At 35.9% G+C, this 20260-nt stretch overlaps 2 protein-coding genes across 2 annotated transcripts; both read right to left on the bottom strand.

Annotated features, from left to right (window-relative positions):
* Window positions 1–869: 869 nt before the first annotated feature.
* LOC105627238 (JNK-interacting protein 3) lies at window positions 870–8841 on the bottom strand. Its single transcript, XM_012208527.1, has 18 exons — window positions 8548–8841; window positions 8320–8440; window positions 7451–7858; window positions 7168–7368; window positions 7053–7088; window positions 6826–6843; window positions 6398–6455; window positions 6198–6254; window positions 5786–6121; window positions 5524–5703; window positions 4453–4500; window positions 3919–4123; window positions 2957–3852; window positions 2629–2848; window positions 2231–2516; window positions 1966–2163; window positions 1709–1798; window positions 870–1000 (listed from the first exon to the last, which is right to left on the bottom strand). The coding sequence occupies exons 1-18, from the start codon at window positions 8839–8841 to the stop codon at window positions 870–872; spliced, it is 3783 nt and encodes a 1260-aa protein (XP_012063917.1).
* A 4341-nt stretch (window positions 8842–13182) lies between these two features.
* Window positions 13183–18823, bottom strand: LOC105627367 (dosage compensation regulator). Its single transcript, XM_012208650.1, has 9 exons — window positions 18745–18823; window positions 18179–18671; window positions 17416–17462; window positions 17092–17327; window positions 15295–16966; window positions 14846–15213; window positions 14501–14770; window positions 14105–14350; window positions 13183–13521 (listed from the first exon to the last, which is right to left on the bottom strand). The coding sequence occupies exons 1-9, from the start codon at window positions 18821–18823 to the stop codon at window positions 13183–13185; spliced, it is 3750 nt and encodes a 1249-aa protein (XP_012064040.1).
* Between the last annotated feature and the right edge of the window lie 1437 nt (window positions 18824–20260).

Genomic DNA, 20260 nt, shown 5'->3' with positions numbered 1-20260 from the left:
CTTACTGCATACTCTGCGTACTGCGTGTTAACGGCGACTGAAAAATATTCTCGCGACAGGTACATAACGCGAAACAAATGTTTTATTGTAGCAATGTGGCAACGGCAGCTTCGAAACTTATCCCGTCCCGCGTTATAATCGTCGCATTATCACAATGGTTAGTTGAAATAACGATATCTCACCGCCATTCATAATATGTGATATTCTAAAATGAACACTCGTCATGAGAAAACTTTCCGGCACATGTCATTTAATAATTTGATCCTATGTACGCAGGCTTAAGTTAAGGAATGCGCGGCTTAACGAGAAGCGAGAGATGATTTAGTATCGAAGTTAAAATAGATCTGTTCTTTGTGACTGAACTAGTGTACACTTGTTTTACTTAAAATAAAATATACATATATATTTAAATTTGGCGAAAGCAAAAAAATTTTAGTGAAGTCCAGTGTAATGACAAAGAACAGACTTAATGATTCCAGTTGCGTCGACAAAAAATTCATAAACCCCCTCCGAAAATTTTGCCCGCATACTTGCAAGAAATGTCATATACGATGAATTTGCCTCCGCTGTGGAAGAATATCATGATAACTGATCAATGATGATTCAAAAAAACTCATGATTCGATATAATATCATTCTGCTAATATGAAAAATCGTGATAATTATTTTTGGGAATTATTAATGTACTCTGCTACGATCGTTATATTAATATATCTAAAGTAGCATACATTAGTTTGCAGTGACGAGGATTGTTCGCTCGAATATCAATGATTCACAATGCATAATTCGATGATGCATCGACGACACATGTAATGCCGCGTTGTAAGCTAAATCATATAGCAAATCACGCTCATCCATCCCGTCCATAGGCTAGCCGTTGACTGGCATTGGTGAGGGACATTGCACTTGCCACACAATTAGATGACTCTGTTCACCATGTTCTTCATTGCTGACTGCAGTATTTGATCGATCTATGCTTTCCTCCGTCTCTTCTCCATCACCTGGAAGATAATTAAAATGTAAATGTTATTAGTAACAAGTGTACTTAAATAAAAGAAAACAGGCATAAGTCGCGTTTTTTACAAGATAATGCATGATAGATGGGAAAGCCCAACCCCCAGAGAATAAAATTAATGATATATTATCGCTTTTGAGAATATTAAATTCTTTTTTCATATACTTGTTCTTGAACTTTGATGTTTGCACATGTATAAATATGCAAAGCAATCTGTAGAAATTTGAGATACCCCACAGTCATATGTATTTAATATGCACAAAGATTATAGAAATAATGTTGTTAGTCGAACTTTGTTCTATCGTGCAAGAGTGCGAAATTGTTCTGTTAGTGAAGGATGCACCGATTAATAGTGATATTTGTCAGGACAGAGAAATGCTCATTTAAATCGAGATATAGAAATCGGCACACTTCTTGCTTCTCTCTGGGGGCATACCTGACCATCTGCCACACAATTAGGTGTGTTGCCACATCACTCTCGTCTTCAGCTTCATCTGCTAAAATTGCAATAACTTATTAAACTCAAATTTATATCATAAATTTTTAATAAAATTTATATTCATATAACAAAGAATAATAAAAGTTTATCTCATTGTTCATAATAGTTCGCTTTTTCAGAATTTTTATTTAGATTTATAATTTTTAGCATTTATAAAGACAACATACCTTGCAGTCATTACAAAAATTTACTTACCCACTCTGAAATCGATGTAACCCTCACCACCACTGAGAACAAGCATCGCAGGTTGCGTTCCGTCCGTCACCGCGCTCTGACCACCATGACCTAGAAATTTGATTTAAAGTTATTATATATTTGCATACCCCTTACCGCGCTGACTTCTACTTCCCTTTACATTTTATATTGTTAAAGTTATTAATCTTTTAAGAAAAAATTTCACTAAAAATTAATAATCAACATGTATAGATATTAGCGATCATCGCGAAACTCACCAGGTACAGCAACGAACATCTTTACAGCATCTCTGTGTCCGTGAAAACTGAGCTGCGCATGAGCCATGCTGCAATAAGGTACGAAACTTCCTGGTGTGACGCCTCGTTCTGACGCGAAGATCCTAACGCCGACTCCTGGTGCATCGCTTTTGTTGTTACCTGTCTGCACTCTAGCTACCGCCATTGAACCACCCGCACCTGAAGCACCCGAATATTACAGAGTTAACGAATGTCAATAAGAGAATGTGCTATTTTCTGTACTTACTTTCCGATAATGGTACTGAGATGATCACTCCATTACCAGTACCAATCCACAGTCTATTTGAGGAAATAAGTAGAGCAGTGATGCGTACGAAGGAGAATCCAAGTTTTCCTGTACCGAGCATTTTACTGACGTAAGGCTCTATATCAACATCTTGGAGATGTTGATAGGTGTGAGCGTGATAGAGTCTTAACGTCGAATCGAGCCTGATGCTGACCCACACACCATCACCTAGCCACGCTAACTGCCGCACTTGAGATTCTCTTCGAGGATGTGCGTCCACTGTGCACTGTAAAATAGGAATTTTAATTTTATCAATTTAACTTAATCTTTATTTTTGTAATATTAAGCTATTACATTCTTTTTAAATATTATTTCAATTTTAAGTATTATTTTTATACCTCGAGCGTCATCGAAACAGGATCAATCACGTGAATCTTGTTTCTATAGCCACACCATACTGTTTTTCCGCTGACTGCAGTCATGCATCTAATAGAGTGTTGAGGGCTACCAAGTGTAATAACATGGTATTGAGACAAATCCCATTGTCCATCTATGCCTCTGCGGAATATCGTTACAGTTCCATCTGCTAAAGCGACTAAAACTCGGCCTTGCACATGTCTAATGAGAAGAAAGATTTCATTAATCTTTTATCAATAAAATCTTCTAATTAGGATCACAGCACCAAATCCTCGCTATGATCCTTACAATCCAAAAAAAGCTACATACACAATAGCTAATGCTGCATCTCTGAGCTTCACAGAATGTAAGCACATCGACCATTTAGCGACGGCTGAATGAACAAAAACTGCACCGTTTTGAGCTCCGAGCCACATAGTCGGTTGTATGGACGACATCTTTTCGATGGGTGTCTCTTCCACGACTTCTTCCTTTGTCTCCTCGTTCATGGTATCTTTATCGTTCGATCTCAAAGATACTTCAGCGTTGCATCGTACGAAGTTTACTTTTCCTAAGTTTGCAGTTTCACTATCTATACTTTCTAGACTTTGCGGTTCATTTGTGGAGTTCTGATCTGTTTCAGCAGATTTTTCGATATTCTCGTTTACCTGATCCTCTGATTGATTATCAGATTCACTTTTATTTTTATCGATGGCAGTTTCAGTATCCTGATGATTCTTCTGGCCGTTTTGCTCAACGTTCTCATTTCCGTTTGTAACATCCTCGCAGGCACCGTTGTTGTTCTCGCTATCGTTTATCGTGCCGTTCGAATTGCGGATTGAGTTCTCATTAGAGAATTGTGCGTAATCGCTTTCTTTGGCACCAGGTACGCTCGCAATGCAGAGCAAGTGTCCTTGACAAACGTTGAACACCTCCAGAACGTCTGCCGGATTATTTGCATCTATTACCGTGACCTTGGACATCTTCTGCGTCGAAGTGCAGATCCAAACGAGCGAGCTGAGCTGTTGCTCCCATCGTTCTGCTTCTAATCGTCGGTTTTCGCTCTCTTGAAGCTCCTTGTCCAAATGCTCGACAGCATCTTCAGCTTCCGTCTTTACATTGCTTGTTTCCTGGGCCTCGGCCGCGTAGAATACACTTCCGCCGACCATGCATCCGCCATCACGTGTCTTACCGCTGCTCAGATTTACACCGGCACCGCACCAAATCTAATAAAAATGATGATGACATTCACTCATTCTCATTTTTCTTCCTCAAGAAACAGGAAAATGTACCTTCATGCCTGGCTCGGTTTCTTGCAGGGGTCGACAATATACCGGAACTGGAACAGGAGGTTGTCTAACGGGAGCGCTTGGCTTTCCCGGTAAACTCCATCCGTAAGCTTGCAAACGGCCATCCTCTTTTTTAACGTGCGCTCGCACTTGACGATACTGTTCTCTTCGCTCGCTCGCGCGTCTTGCTACGAGCTTTTCGGACGATCTGCAAAGACGACATGAGTGATATGTTAATTATTGTATGCTCACGAGTTTCAAGCAAAAAGGGAAAGATCGTTGCAACTTTTCTGAGTTTAATAAAAGATAAACTGTGATTGTTGACTGTCCGTCTGACTATCCATTTCACCATACACATCCTTTGACCATTTTGCTTCCATCTTCACTGATTCTCACAGTCGACAATAATTTCATTCTTGTAAATTTATTGTTATAGAGGATGTATTAGATACGAATATATCTATATAGGCTCTCTATTATATTTCTTAGAATCTGATGTTGAAGCGGAAAGTTAGAAGTAGAGCGGAACAGATTTACCTGCTGACCAATAAGCACCCCACCCGAAGCCAGAAAAACCAGGTATCTCTTGACAACGCCACGAGGGAGAGGCAAGGACGAAACCCGAACAACAAAAAGACCAAAAGCGCAGTAACAAGAGTGAAATAAAGGCCAAGTTTATAACGTAATCAAAACTTCATTTATTTCTTTCAATCAATAATGATCGCATATTATTATTTTCTCCAGAAATTGTACAAATTCGTATTTACAAAATTATGTATATCTTTTTGTTCAAACATATTACTGTGAAAAATTGATCCATCTAATGGTTTAATTAGTGCAATTCTTGCACTTTTATGAGCAATGTATACATCATCGTAATATACAAACCATGCTAAAACTTCCTAATAAAACTTGATTAACGGGTAGTTTAATAAAGGAATTTTAAAATAGGATTCAAATATAGTAATTAAAACAAAAAAGAAAAGAAGAATAATCTTGTTATCATAAAATTATACATTACTTATCATTTTGATATATACTCAGATCCAATAAAAGTTTTATCTTTAGATACACTTTTCGAAAGCCAAAAAAGATTACAGAATAAGCAAAAACTTGTTAATACATATACAATGCTCCCAAACTCGGTAGGCTAAAATTATTCAGAAAAGACTCACGTCTTTTAGCGCAATTGAGACTAATATCGTGAATCGTGACAAAAGATTATGGATCCCAATTGACCAAAGAAGATTCTAATCTGTAAAGATGATGAATTCAGAAAGTCATACTAAATTTCTTTTCTGTAATTCAGTCCCACGTGGATAAAATAACATTACCTCATTTCTGTTCATCATTATGATTTTGATAATAAAGAAGATTACGCTTGCATGTTGAATTGCAACCTGTATATAACATTACCTATGTATTCGCGAGAAATATTCTTCTTGGAACAAAATGAACTCAGGTTTGTTAAATGATGATCAGATAGAAAGAAAGTATAAAATGACAAAGAAAATGAAAATAAGACTAACTAATTAAAATTAGGCGGGATTCGATGTGTCAAGTCGACGTAATCTACGTGCATGTAGTAAAATTTGATTGATTTCTCACATGGTGTCTCCTTGGTCGAGAAAGTCTTGACGACTTTTCAACGTACGTCTACGCATGGCGTCCAGGGGTGGTGCAGGGACAACTTGATTCGCTGGTGCACTATACCGCACGTGCGGTAATGTGTGTGTAGAACGCACTAACGTCCCTCGATCAGCCGGGCCTGTGAAAAGATTGCTAAAACTGAAATAAAAATGAACGGATTAATCCTCTTCCAGTTTATTTTCTCCTTGTTTTCGTTTGATAGATATATGTTGATACATACAACTTCCATACTGAACCTTTTCCACCCGAGATGCTGGAAGGATCAGTCTTGCTGGCTCTAATCATTTCTGTCCACCTGACAGCTTCTTGGAGTTCCATAAACCGTTCTTTATATTGATTTCGTTCCATGAGCACTCTTGCCATTTCCACGCGTGTAAATCGTTTCCTTTGAGACAGAGGTACATCCTCTTCGTCATCACTCTTCGTCGCTTTAGCTGCTGCTTCTGCTTCTTCCTTAACCTTCTTTAATTCTTCTTCTAAGGCGGCAATTCGTTGCCGCAATCGCTCACGCGCTTGCTGTAAACCTCGAACCTCTTCTCGTAATATTTCTTGCTCGCTAGAAGTTAGAATTTTTAATAATATCTAAAAGTTATATCGATACTGTAATAAAAAAGAATTTAATAATGATCTACCTCGTTAATTCATCCACTTTGACAATTAAATCATCTTTGACAACGTTAAGCGCATTTCTATAAGAAAATATCTAATGTTAGACTATAGTACATAATAAAGATGTTATTTTTTCAAGATTGAGAAAAAAATTGTAATTATAGTTATTTTTAGAAAATAATTTTCCCAATCTTGTACTTTATTAACAAAATGAAAAACTTACTTTGTTGCTAGCAATTCATTGTTCTCCATAATAAGATTTTCTACTTCTTTCCCCATACCTGTAAAAAAATAGATAAAAATATAACAAGATAGTTAAATAACTTTTCTTCTAAAAATCAAAATACATTATACTTGAATATTGTTTGTTAAGATTTATATTAAGGTTAATAAATTTGATATAATCTCTAAATTTGATTTAATCTCTATTTTTTGATTATATTACGTGCATAGCAGTTAATTAAGAGAAATAAGAAGTAATGTATATCTATTGCAATTAGAAGTTCTAATTTTTATTTATAAATAATGTTAGAATGGAAAGCATGTTCAAGAATGATTGTACCATTAATAGCTCCGATGTTAATTATTTTAAAAATATATATACACATTGTGTATATCATACAAAAATATTATTAATAGCACATATCTTACCGAAGAAGTTGTCATTGACTGCAGTTGATGGTAAATTAGTGTCATGCATCGCATGTTGGAAATACGACGCGAGTCAGCATAAGATGGCAAACAATGAAATACAATACAAAGATAATATAAGTTAAAAAAATTATTAACTCAAAAGATAGATGAAAATATGAACGAATACATGGAATGAATGAATATATGTACAAATCGCAAAAATTGTGAATATATATCAAACATACCTGAAGAAGCATATTCTCCAGGATGTACTAAACTTCCTAAAAATATAAATATACCAATTTAGTTTTCCGAAGAAAAAATCGAGCTTTAACATTGTATTTCCCGTAGATATATTACCGGTAATATCTGCGCCCTCGTCCATTTCGCCCAACGCATCAGCATCTTGAAAACTTAGTTCTTGATACAATGTATTACCGCTTCGTTGTTCTCTTTCAGTCCTGCTTCTACCACTTGGCGTAGTCGCTAACTTCTCTATACTTGCGGTCGGCGTCGTTGGTGTTATTAAAGTTGGCGGGACTTCTGTTTCCGGACTTTCGTCTGTAAAAATATATTCCTAACTTAAAATCTTATATCTTTCAAATAGGAATTTACAAGATTTATTATTAAATATGCAACATACGTCTAGATATAGCTGTAGTCTTATTCTCTTGTACTGGTTGATCAGTTAATTGGCTTTTATCGGATGTTTCGATAGCAGCCTCACTGCTACTATCCAACATTTCAGTTCTCAAGTTAACGACGTTTGATACGATGTCCTCTTGAACATCTTCGGCATTTATACTAGCTTCCAAACTCTGAAAACCATAACTAAGTGGCCCGGAACTACGTGACATATGAGCAAGTCCAAGGGAAGGTAATCGCGATGGTGCACGGCTGGTAGATACACTCTCTAATCTTTCTGTGCTACCAACCAACATTTTGGTCCTCTCCATATAATCGACATGGGTCTTGAATAATTCTGTATATCTATCATGCAGTCGAGAATATTCGCGTTTCAATTCAGCTTCCTTCTCCTCGAGCCGACCAACTAAAAAAAAATATAAATGTTTATTAATGATAAGCGTAATCTATATATGAAGCAATTTGGACATGGACTAGACATTGAAACATGCTTCACATGTTCGTGTAATAAATAAACATATGATATATTTAACACAAGCAAGAAATCAGTATAATGATTTAAATAACATTTGAACAATAAAAAAAATACATGATTATACATATCTATTACAAAGTGTCAGTTGATAAATTTTTATAACAACATCTTAAATAAAACCATATATGAAATATGAGAATGACTGAAAAAATAATTAACAAAGGACAATAAAAAATGCATAGTAAACCTGCATCCTGTGTTCCTCGCTCACTACAAGAGAGTGATACATGAATATAAATAACATAAAACGCAAAAAAAAACAAAATCTTCTACTCTACTGTAAAGGGAAGAACTGTGAACAGGTAGACTGGAAACGTCAATGGCATTTGTACCGTGATCATGAGAATTCTTAGTCTTCAGTTCCAGCATTCTTACGATAGATTCCAAGCTATCAATTTTCGACAGAAGTTCCTTTCTCTCATCTTCGGAAACATCTTCCAGTTCGAGAAGTTTCTGATATAAAAATATTCATATTATATTATAATATAAATATATTATTCATGTATTATTCATATATAATCAAAAATGTTTAAGGTAACTTATTTGAAAAAAGTAATTACCTGATCTGATGCTTTTCTCAATTGCTTCTCCCTTTCATACTGCGTGACAAGCTGTTCATTATCTTCTCTTAATAACTCTAGTTCAACTTCACGCTCTTGATTCTCGGTATATGATATATCCAGACATTCTAACACATTGACTAGCAGAGGCATCAAGTCTTTCACTACATCCTCATCGTATCTCGCTATCATCTTTTCAAACTCTTGATAGATGCTGCCTGCCAAAGATTGCACTTTCTCTGACATGACAACATGACTATCCTCATGCGTGCCGTAGACCGTTTCTTGATCCATTTTGACCAGTGTTTTATATATCTATCTATCTACCTATATACCTGTAGCAATAATACAGAAAAATATAGTATTGTACAACAATTTGCAATAGATTAAAGGAACAAATTCATTATTGTTAGCTCAGTTTCATGTATATTAGCAAAATTCAGTAATAATATGTTCTGTTTCCATAGAGTTCTATTACCGATGTGTTAGCAGCATCTTGTTTCAAGTACTTTATGAATATATTTAAAATGTGATAATGGTCAATTTGTTGAAATTTTTACAAAGTCTGTTAAATAAACAAAATTTATTAATAAAATATGATAGCAGGTGAATACAGAAGTAACATCGGCCATTTCATAGTCATGAGATGATATATATTTCATGACTAGGGAATGAAATTTTGTTTAAATGAGGTTTCTGCTGACAGTTTACTGTTAGCAGTTATTATGTCGATAAACTTTGCTAGAACATGAGTTGAATATTATAGTTGATGCCAATATTCTGTTGAAATCTGGACAAAGCAGAGTCATGTAATTTGTAATTATTTAAATGAAACATATCATTTAAATAATTACAGGATGATAAAGTCTGCTTGGTTTCTACAATCTGTCATTACATTCTTTTGTTAGATTTTTGCTGATATTCTATTCATTCTATTTGTACATTTGACAAAATTTGTAGTGAACTTTGCAAAATCTGTTTTTGACAGATTTAGCTATCTAGAAATATGTCAGTAATTTGTCTGCAGATTTAGATAAAATATTACAGCAAATTGACAACTGTATTAAGCTTATGTTTTGCCAATCTGTGACAATCTGATAGCAAATTTCCAATCGAAACCAAACAGAATCATGTCATTCCATAATTTCATTTAAATATAATTTAATTTAATAATTACAATAAAATTCTGTAATTAAATAATTACAATAAAATTCTGTTTGGTTTCTGTGACAATTTGCTGACAGGCATTGGAAAAACACGAGTTTAATGCAGACATAATTGCCAATCTACTACATATTCTTTCCAAATCTGCTAACAAATCGCTGATATGGTGCTAACATTTTGCTTCTTAAGGAAATATTATTTTTATATCTCAAGGCATCTTATAGTATCTGACCAAACAACACGATATAAAAGAATGATTAATTGCACTACTCAACTCTTTGGACTCGAATTACGTTGCACTTTTCACAGCCAGTTAAACGGATCCTGGGCCACGGGACGTCGTCGAAGGCGTTAAAGGGCGCAAAGGGGTGCGCGTCTCCGAACGTGGACCATCAAGCGCGTTGGTCGGCGCGTCGTCGTCCATTCGTCGGATCTGCGAAAGGCCGGAAAAACAGCTCGGTAGCAGTCCACCGTGATCGACGTTCGTCGGTGGGCCGAACGTCAGGCGCATAACTTCGCTTATAACCTTCTGCGTGCGACTCCGTCCAGGATGTCGCGCGAGAGCAACCTCGTGTCGTTTCGCTGCGCGAGGATCAGCGAACGGCGACTCGACAAGCGGTCGACGCGGTGTCTCATCGCATTATCTGCGCGTCGCTCTTTTCTCTTTCCTGTCGCGGCGTCTCTCCACGTCTCTCGTCGTCTCGTCGTAGACCAGTCGTAGATTCACCTTGTCCACCTCGTGCGCCACTCACGAGCCGCACGCGCGCACATATGAAGTCCGACGATCGCGCGTGACGTTTCGCAACCACCGCCACGGGAGATTACGCTTTTTTTTCTTCCTTCTATTCTTCTCTTCAAGTCCTTCGCGAACACTCAGCGTGACAATCGCACGACACGACTCACTGCCTCTCTCTCTCTCTCTCTCTCTCTCTCTCTCTCTCTCTCTTCCGCGTAATAAATCAACACAGAATTCGGACAACTGTCAAACGACGACGACAGGACACTAAGACAGAATCAGTTGGAACTAGTCTTTACACTCCGTGAATTTTTCTAGTCGTTTCTTGCCATCCAGCGATTCGCTGTCCCCTTCGACCCCGATTGCAACGTGTTCGGAAATAGATGTCCGACATCCCGTCCGCAACGATCAGCGACGATGTTGCCTTCGCCTACTCTCGGTTCACTTCCGTTAGGTGGCCGTGGCGTCATTCGACGGCAACCATCGCGCTCGGATAGATGGGTTGATAGCACGCTTTATCATTGACTGACACGAATGGATACGAATCTACGTGATGAAACCACGATCGGTCGATCGATCATGCCGTCGCACTGATAGCAAGATCTCCAGCGATTAAAAATTTTTTTTTTTGCCACAAAGATACACGCACAAATTAAAAAAACAGGATTTTTTTTATTGATCCAATACTACTTGAAAGCATTCTAAACAAGAGAGTTCGAGCTCATAGCAATTTATTTATCATATCATATACAATAATAATTTAAAGATCTTCCTCTACAACAGAAAATATGAAGAGACAAAAATGTTTTCATATTATGAGAGTATCACATCATATGATAAAAGTTTAAAGAAAAAAACCAAGTATTACATGTAAACAAATTATACTGTGATTCTATACTGTATTACAATGTTCAATACAATGTCATCACATTATATTATTGTATAATAATATATTATTATAGCAGTTACAATATAGTATAATATTAAGATCTCTTCTAGTTCCTCGATTAACTCAATCTTATTTCCTTCAATGCAATGTTTCCAAAGTCAATGCAAGCTCCTTGCATAAACAAGGATACAAGTGCTTACTAAGAGTAAATTTTAGGACTCTGCAAAGAAACATCACACGTTTCCATACATCCAGCTTATCGAACCAAACCTCGAATCAAATCTAGAGACGAGCAGCTTCGAGCCTCTTGGGTACACATATATATTTGAAGTCATAATGCTAGAAATTGATCTGAAATCTCAGATAAAAAAAATTATCAATTGCAATAATCACATGATCAAATTGTTCTAATGGAATTTGTAAATTCTTTCTCTCTATCTGAGATTTCAGTCTAATTTCTAGCATTGTGAACATAAAGCTTTATCACGTAAAACACACAGAATGCTTAAATACCAAGAACGATAGAAAAATACTTGTGTCATCAAATAAAAGTATCCACAATTGAAATCACTATTATATTGCTGATCTGAGTAGCAAGCGAGAAGAATTTATTCCACATCCACCTAGCATAGAAGTCTACATAAGTTTATTTTTTCTTCTTCTCGAGATGCCCCTGTTTGGACTTCCGATCCAACATAAAGGATCACAATTCCATGCAACGAATTTGGATCAAGATCCTGTGATAGTCTCTTCTAGTTCCTCGATTAACTCAATCTTATTTCCTTCAATGCGATGCTTCCAAAGTCAATGCAAGCTCCTTGCATAAACGAGGATACAAGTGCTTACTAAGAGTAAATTTTAGGACTCTGCAAAGAAACATCACACGTTTCCATACATCCCACAAAACGTGATCTGGCTGTATTAATCTTCATAAGACTTGCTTTGAAAATAGGTGCCAACAATTAAATAAAAAAAATTGAAACTACAGTATAGATCGCAGAAATGTTTGTGATGCTCATGACTTTAATTCACAGTTCGTCTTTAAGTTCGGTTCAATAATCCGGATGCAACTTTATAGTATATACTTTTTTTATATAATATTATATATACTTTTTATTATATAATAATATAATGTCAATATAATATTCAACCTACATGTATATATGAGCAACTCAACTTCTGTCCAGAATTATGGTAATAGCGACGAAATTGTATTGTTCAATTTAGGTTTCTTTCTTCAAGTACTTTTTCTTCACATGATGATATTTTCATTTTGACAAAAATGCTATGCCTGCAAGATAGATATCGTTGAGCTAATGTGTTGAAATCATCGTTCGGTGAAGATCACCAACTTCCTCTCGGCCATTTCTGACTTCTGCATATCACATATGACTGTTAGTAAAAATATTAAGCTTGCAAACATTGTAAAATTTTTAAAGGCTTAATCTCTTTTTCAGTCAAACTTTTATGATAGCATAGCTTGAGCCAACACATTCAATTCATTCCATATTGCTAATATTATTGTAAATCACATCTCGCTTCCATTTTATATCAGAAGGAATTTCCTTATTATTACGAGAGAGATGGTAATTCGGCACTCTACCGTTTTTTGAAGAAATAAAAAATTCCAGACAAAAATTGAACCATCCATGCAATTAAATAATTCAGTCTAATATAGCTGATTTCTAATTCTGGACAGTAACTTAAAGTGTATCACTTTTGTCAATCAAAGTAAAAGGAAGGCATACACTAAGATACTTCAAATCAATATCTAGAATTATAAATCCTGAATTGCATTCTAAAGTGTAATAGCAACACTATAATTACAGTTAGTGTAAACAAAATATTAATTAAAATAACGTCCACGATTGCCACTATTATTCCAATTTCCACCTCGACCGCGCGGATTGCCCATGGTATATCCCCTGTTGTAACCTCCTCTGTTGTAACCACCGCTGCGATTATCATTAAAACCGCTATTCCCACCGTAGGACTCGTTATTCGAAATTGGACCGCGGTAACCTCCACTTCCCCGCATCATTTTTGGAGGTGTATTAAAGTTACCGCGAAAGCCGGTTACATGTCCCCTGGGAGGTCGTGCTGATTGAAAACCACCGCCGATTATCGGCTCCAATTCGTGACGACAAGCATTCATGCTGCATAATGCTTTAATCACGCTCAATATCTAAAAAAAAAATATATCAATAACATTATCGAAGCTACATTCCAAAATGTCTTCTCCAAAGAAAATTTTACTTAATATAACATTACGTTTTTGAAACGTAGTCCAAGATATTGTCATTTACCAAATATCATGGAAAAAAAAGAGAGGAAAAAGAAGAGAGAGAGAGAGAGAGAAAGAAAACTTTTTCTAAGTATAATAAAAGAGATATTAAGTTAATGCACAAAAAATCGCATATTTTGTCAAAATTCTATACAAAAATAGCAGCAAATTAAAGCAAAATTGTCATTAATGGTTTCAATATATTTTATTCTAATTAAAAATATTTTTTGCTTATTCAGAAATTTTTCAAATCTTTTAAGAACTCTGGATCTGAACTCTCATTGAAGATTCCTAGTCATAAAATATTTCTATTTTAATATATTTTTTGCAAGAATATTTATTATGTATTTTTTTGTTTCTGACATTATAATCTCAGATTAGTAGTGGCCAGAAGTTTCAATACAAAATTTAATAGAAGAATGAAAATCTTTTACATTAATATAAATAACTTTATATTAATTAAAATTTCAAGTTTGATTTATACCTTTTCTTCAGTCGGACTCAATTCTAGAATCGTTTCTGGATCTTTGGATGCCCTAACTACAAGACTTTCTAAAGCTGGTCTCAGAGCAACGATAGCTGCTGCATGTTGCGGATCCATATCCAAGTTGATCCAGTTGTCTAGTTTAATCACGCCATCCACGTATTCTACTTTTCGTGATCCAAATAGTAATAGATGTATAGGCGACACCATAGTCATTTGCTTGCAAGATACAGCTCTCGTGCGAATCTAATGAAACAAGAGAGAGTTATCGAGTGAGAGAGAGAGAAAGAAAAAAAGAAGAGAGAGAGAGAGAAAAATGTTTATATTATCCATACAGCACGCATATCCAAAATTAAAATATCTTATATTTTAATTCTGGATATTGTGTCTAAATACCTTTTCACCAAACACGAAGAACGGGAATGGAAAGTTTTGTTCGAAGTTGCTGCAATTCACCGATGTTTTATGAATCAGCGCAGCTTTCGATTCTGTGGTGAGAACTTTCCGCTTCTCCTTATGATAACACACATTGGGATATAGACCCATGCACAACAGCGCAGTGATGGTGTCGAGGCGTGGATCCGCACCTGCTTGATAATTTAGTGGCATGGGGCACAGAGTTTCCTCGGGAAAACCAGCGCTTTGCAATAGCGCTTGTAGTTGGTTCTGCACATATGGAATAATAAGTCATTATCACTAGTATATAAGGATATATGCTAGCCACATCGCAATTCTACCGACCTTAGCTTCCCAGGTAATTCGTAAAGTTGGTAGACTCAGGCTCTTTGAATCACAGAATGTTTGTTCTGCCCATTCGCCACCTGTTCTTGCTTCTTCCCATGCTTGAAAAGCATGAAACATTGCGACATGATCACTGAATCTAGCACCGGCAAACCATTTTTGTTGAGCAGTCAGCCTTTTCACATCCGGACCCATGTTGTATACCTCGGGAAAAGTAGTACTATTTGCGGCCATCGTCGAGAGCGCGTCGCCCACGCGAAACATACATCCTAGGATCATCATTTTTCCCAATCGCGGTTCTATAGGTAAACGCGCCAAAATCTTGCCAAGAGGCGTTAATTCATCATTTTTATCCAAGCATTTCATTTCTGTATGCATAGAAATACAAAGTCTTAGAAATTAGTTAAAAATTAATTGATTATGGAAAAGAAAAAATAAAAAGTATATACCTCTTAATACAACTTCCGCTTCAATCACGGCATCAATGGGAGGTGGCTCAATTGCTTTTGATAAGAATTGACCGATATTGCCTAATCTTAATAATTTGATACTCAATGCCAATTCGTGCAGAGGTGTCCTGAACATTTCTGGTGTCATGTGTTCATCCATCTTATTGAATCGAGCTTTTGAGCATAGATGGAAACAAAAGCCAGGCCTAACGCGACCCGCTCTACCCTTGCGTTGTTCGAGATTCGTTTTACTGGCCCAAACAGTTGCATAATTAGTCATATTATTGTGCGAAGTGAATAACTTCATTTTGGCCTTGCAAGAATCTATAACGTAGACGACATCGTTGATCGTGATTGAAGTTTCTGCAATATTTGTGGATAAAATAATCTTCGTTACAAATGACGGGACAGGATCAAAAACTTTACGCTGATCTTCTCTCGGTAATTGCGAGTGTAGTGGTATAATGAGATAAGACGATCCGCCAAAGAGAGAATGTTGCTGAAGGTGTTTCATCAACGCGAATATCAAATTCCATCCAGGGAGAAAAATCAGCACAGCACCTGGAATATCCTGTCTTTTAATATACATAAGAAGCGCCTCTATTAACTCAAAGCTTATCTCTTTCTCTGTCAGTTGTCCCATAGCATTCTTTGTTTCGACAGAATAATTATTGCCGATGACTTTATTCAGATTTTCTTCTGGTTCTGCGTCTGGTATTGGCAAATCGTCTGATTCCTTAGATTTACGTTTCCCAGAACTTGTAGGTGGAAAAAAATTTGTCAGCTGTATACAGTCCTCCAAGAAATATTGCTGAACGGGATACGCTCTGCCAGGAATCTCCACTACAGGACACTTGTTGAAATACTCGCTGAACAATGTTGTATCAATTGTAGCAGACATGAGAATGATTCTGAGATCAGGATAGAGGTGGATCATATCTCTGAGCACCACCATAATAAAATCTGAATTAACATCTCGCTCATGGATCTCATCAACTATAACATGCGATACACCTCTAAGGCCACCCTCCAGCTTTCTCAAGAGTACACCAATAGTGCAAAACATTATACTGGCATAGGGTCTCGGCAAGTACGACTCAAATCTCACGGAATATCCAATCGATTGTCCCAAAGCTTCGCATCTCTCGGCGGCGACTCGGTCAGCCACGGAAACGGCAGAAATTCTTCTGGGTTGAGTGACAACTATACTGCAATATGCACCTTGGCCGGATGCGATATAATCGTCCAGAATGAACTGGCAAACCTGTGTAGTCTTACCACATCCCGTATTTCCACGTATGATAATGATTGGATTTTCGTTAATTGCATTCATGATCTCGCTTTTTTTGTTGAAAACGGGCAAACTTGATCTTTCTTTGATGCTTGCCTGCAAACTGGAGTCCTGTTGCAGCTTTTCTCGTTGTTCATTCATTAAATCTTCTGACAACTGATCCAGAGAAGTTGTTGCCAGTGGTCCCTCATCTATATTACAGCCAGTCCATGGATTCCAATTTGGCTGAGGTGGTGACCAGCTTACGACACCGGCAGGTTGCGGTACGGAAGATATGAAATCGTCCAAAACTTGATTCGTTAGCAAAGATACGCCAGCAGTTAATGTATCTTTGTCATCTTTCAGTGCAGTTGTATTGTTATCTTCTGTTGTAATCGATGACTACATTTTGAATATTTTATTTTTATTATTATATCTAATTAGATATTTTGATACAGATATATATATATATATATATATATATATATATATATAAATAAAATAAGGATAATCAAAATGATTAATACCTGTTTAATATCAATTGGTCTTATATCTAAACTCATTAGAACGTCATGAATCTGACTCTCCAGTTCCGGTGAAATTTTGACAGGATAAGGTCTCATCTGTTCAGTATCCTTATTCTTTTTTAATGTACCACTAAATGCTTCGATTACACCTAGATGATATAGTTGGCGAACAATAGATAAAGCACAGCTTTTTGAAGCTGTTTGTTTGTTTGATCCAGTTTCACGGCCAGTTATAGCTGAAGTATTAAAATATTAAGAGAATTATTACATTCTTATGTAATATGGTTAAATGTATTTAAATAAATATAATAGAAATTAACATACTTCGTCCAAGTTGTTTAATATAAAGTGACATTTCTGCCATAAAACTCCTGTGAAAAATAATGTCTGTTATAGATAATATAAATGTATTATACATTAATATAATTAATAATTAAGGGAACAATGTGAAAGAAACACACATAATTAACATAATTTGAATATACAAAAATATTTTAAATAATTGAATAAGTTATTTACTGTATATTGAAAAAATTATTAATATAAGCTAAAAAATAATTTTTGTATATTAATTTTACTTATTGAAAAATCAATATAAGTTATTTTATTGTCATTTATATTGTTATAATTTCTTATAAAATTTGTCAAAATAATGGCACATAAAATAATTAAATTTATTTTTTATGACATCTATATCAAAGGTAAACTTTTTTTTGTTTCACTTATTCCCTCAATTAATTACAATGAATAATGACTCACCATTTGAAGATGTCACAGATGACCACATTGGAGTACATTGAAGAAAGTTTCTTTATGTAGTTGCACCAAAACCATTATTAAATCATTTTAATAAAAGTTTTGGTTTAACGCATTTATCATTTGTGCAGAAGAGAGTCATCGTCGACTCTCTTGCACCAGCTTTAGATGTAAGTGAGCAATATACTCCAAAATGGCCTTGTTAAATCTCAAATGGTATAACAATCAGCAAGCAATTGTTCATAACAATAAAATATATAAATTGAACTATGCATTGCATTGCAATGCTATTCCAATGTTCTAGAAAAAGTCCATTTGCAAGACTCCATACCTCGTATGATCCGGACCGACCGGAGTATATTTGTAATCTGCATTAATTTTGTTAGTTTGCATAAACTGATGTAGCTTGGACTTGGCATTTTCTATCGTCCAGTTCCCATGTATCCCAGAGTTCACGTCAACATCCTCAGCATCTTCTACTTTCTTTTGATCAGCCAGCCTATCCATGTATGTATAATTACTCTGGCCACGTTCATTGTACGGTCTATATGCTTGACCAATGTCATTCGGTCCCATGCCTCCTTGAAACACTGATTTTATTGGTGTTGAAACTTCATTCTTAATAGCATCTGGTGTCATTGTCGGTATCCCAGCATCTTTTGGTACATCATTTGGATTCACGCGATTCGTACGTACTAAATAGTTAACATAATCTCTCGCGGCATTTCCTTGCGCATCCTTCTTGTTAGTCGAATTTCCTGCGCCGACATAGTCGAAGCCAGGTATTCGTAGTTCGCAGAGGAAACGTTGCCTGTGCTTCGGTCCTGCGAAACGTAAATAATCCATACAATCCATTTCGACTAATTTGAACGGAATGAAATCAGCAAATATACTTACCTGTTGGTCTAACATCAAATTGCGGTTCTTTGCCGTTCTTCGCACACCACTGGTGAAAAAAGGATTTTATATCGCCCATTTTTCGAATCTTCCGTTATTATTCTCAGATGTTAATGATCTTCTATTGTATGTAAAGGAATACTATGTAAATGTTAATAAAGTAATTGTCTTGTATTTTCGCTTATATTTCTAAAAGAGCGATGATAAAGACACGAAAACCAGCAAAATGTCGAGAAAGTTAATTTAACCTAACCTAACCTAAACTAACCTAAGAAGCGATCCACTTACGTTGCAAATATTTTGGTATTCTTTGATTAGTCAATTCATACAGTCCTTTCTCCTGATTGGTCAACGAAGGAGATGATACGAAATACGAAATACAAATTGGAATGTACCTTATACCCATGATGGAAGGAATAACATTGGTCTAATTTCCACCGAGTATTTAATCCGAATCAGAATGTAAGAATCAACCAAATACAGTCGAGTATTCCCCTGTTACAGTTGAACGACAGGGTAATGCTCGACTGTAGTTGGTTGGTTCTTACATTCTGATTCGGATTAAATCTTCGGTGAAAATTAGGCTAATGTCGTTAAGAGACTAATGCCCGTATTCATAGGTTCATAGACTTTAAGGCTAGTTCACACCTTGACGGAAAAGCGGAAGCCAATCGGAACTCGCAATAGTAGTAAGCGGTACATTTCGCTTGTATGCTTTTGTCTTTCCGCAAGTTCTGATTGACTTCCGCTTTTTCGCTTTTCCGTCAAGGTGTGAAGCCGGCCTAAGATTCCTCCGGCCACCGCGCTTCTTGATTTTTTTTTACTTATTCACAATACTTACGCGCAGCAGGTCAATTGTCCAACTTCACACGCAAATATCTCTTAAACAAATCATGCACCCAAATCCTTTTATTTTTTTATATTCTCGACTCCACCTTTCGAATAGTATAGGTAAAATATATAGTAGAATATAATAGAATACACATTTCAATTCGTATTTCACATTTCATATCATGTCCTTGTGAATGGATCCCAATCAATCCAACTATAGTCTCCATGAATAATTCTAGAGTGCGCCACAGACATCTTTCAATTCAATTTGTCAACGTCATAAATGAAAACATGATAAATCTTATCTAATCTAATCTTATATATCTTAAATGATTGATGCTTATGGATAATATATTTAATGGATAACATATTTAAGATAATATAAATTTTACTTTAAATATGAAGCGCCACTATGATCTGAATATTGAACTATTATATATTCATATAAATGAATTAATTTCAGAAATGATAATTGCGTGTCGATATGGATGTGGTTGTCGGATTTTCAACACAATCTATCTGAAATATTAATAATCTCCCCTAATTTCCCAAATTAATCTTTATAAACTGTAATAAACTTTTTGCGAAAAAATTATTTAGGCCCTTCGGGCTTGGGAAACGTTCGAAATTCCCGGAATTTTCTTGCTATTTCCGTACAAGTCGTTCTAAGCTGAGACTGCCAAGG

This window comes from Atta cephalotes, assembly GCF_000143395.1.
Source record: "Atta cephalotes unplaced genomic scaffold scaffold00008, whole genome shotgun sequence".
Classification (NCBI taxonomy): domain Eukaryota; kingdom Metazoa; phylum Arthropoda; class Insecta; order Hymenoptera; family Formicidae; genus Atta; species Atta cephalotes.
The sequence above is the reverse complement of the archived record's forward strand: the minus strand, read 5'-3'. Positions and strand labels throughout refer to the sequence as shown.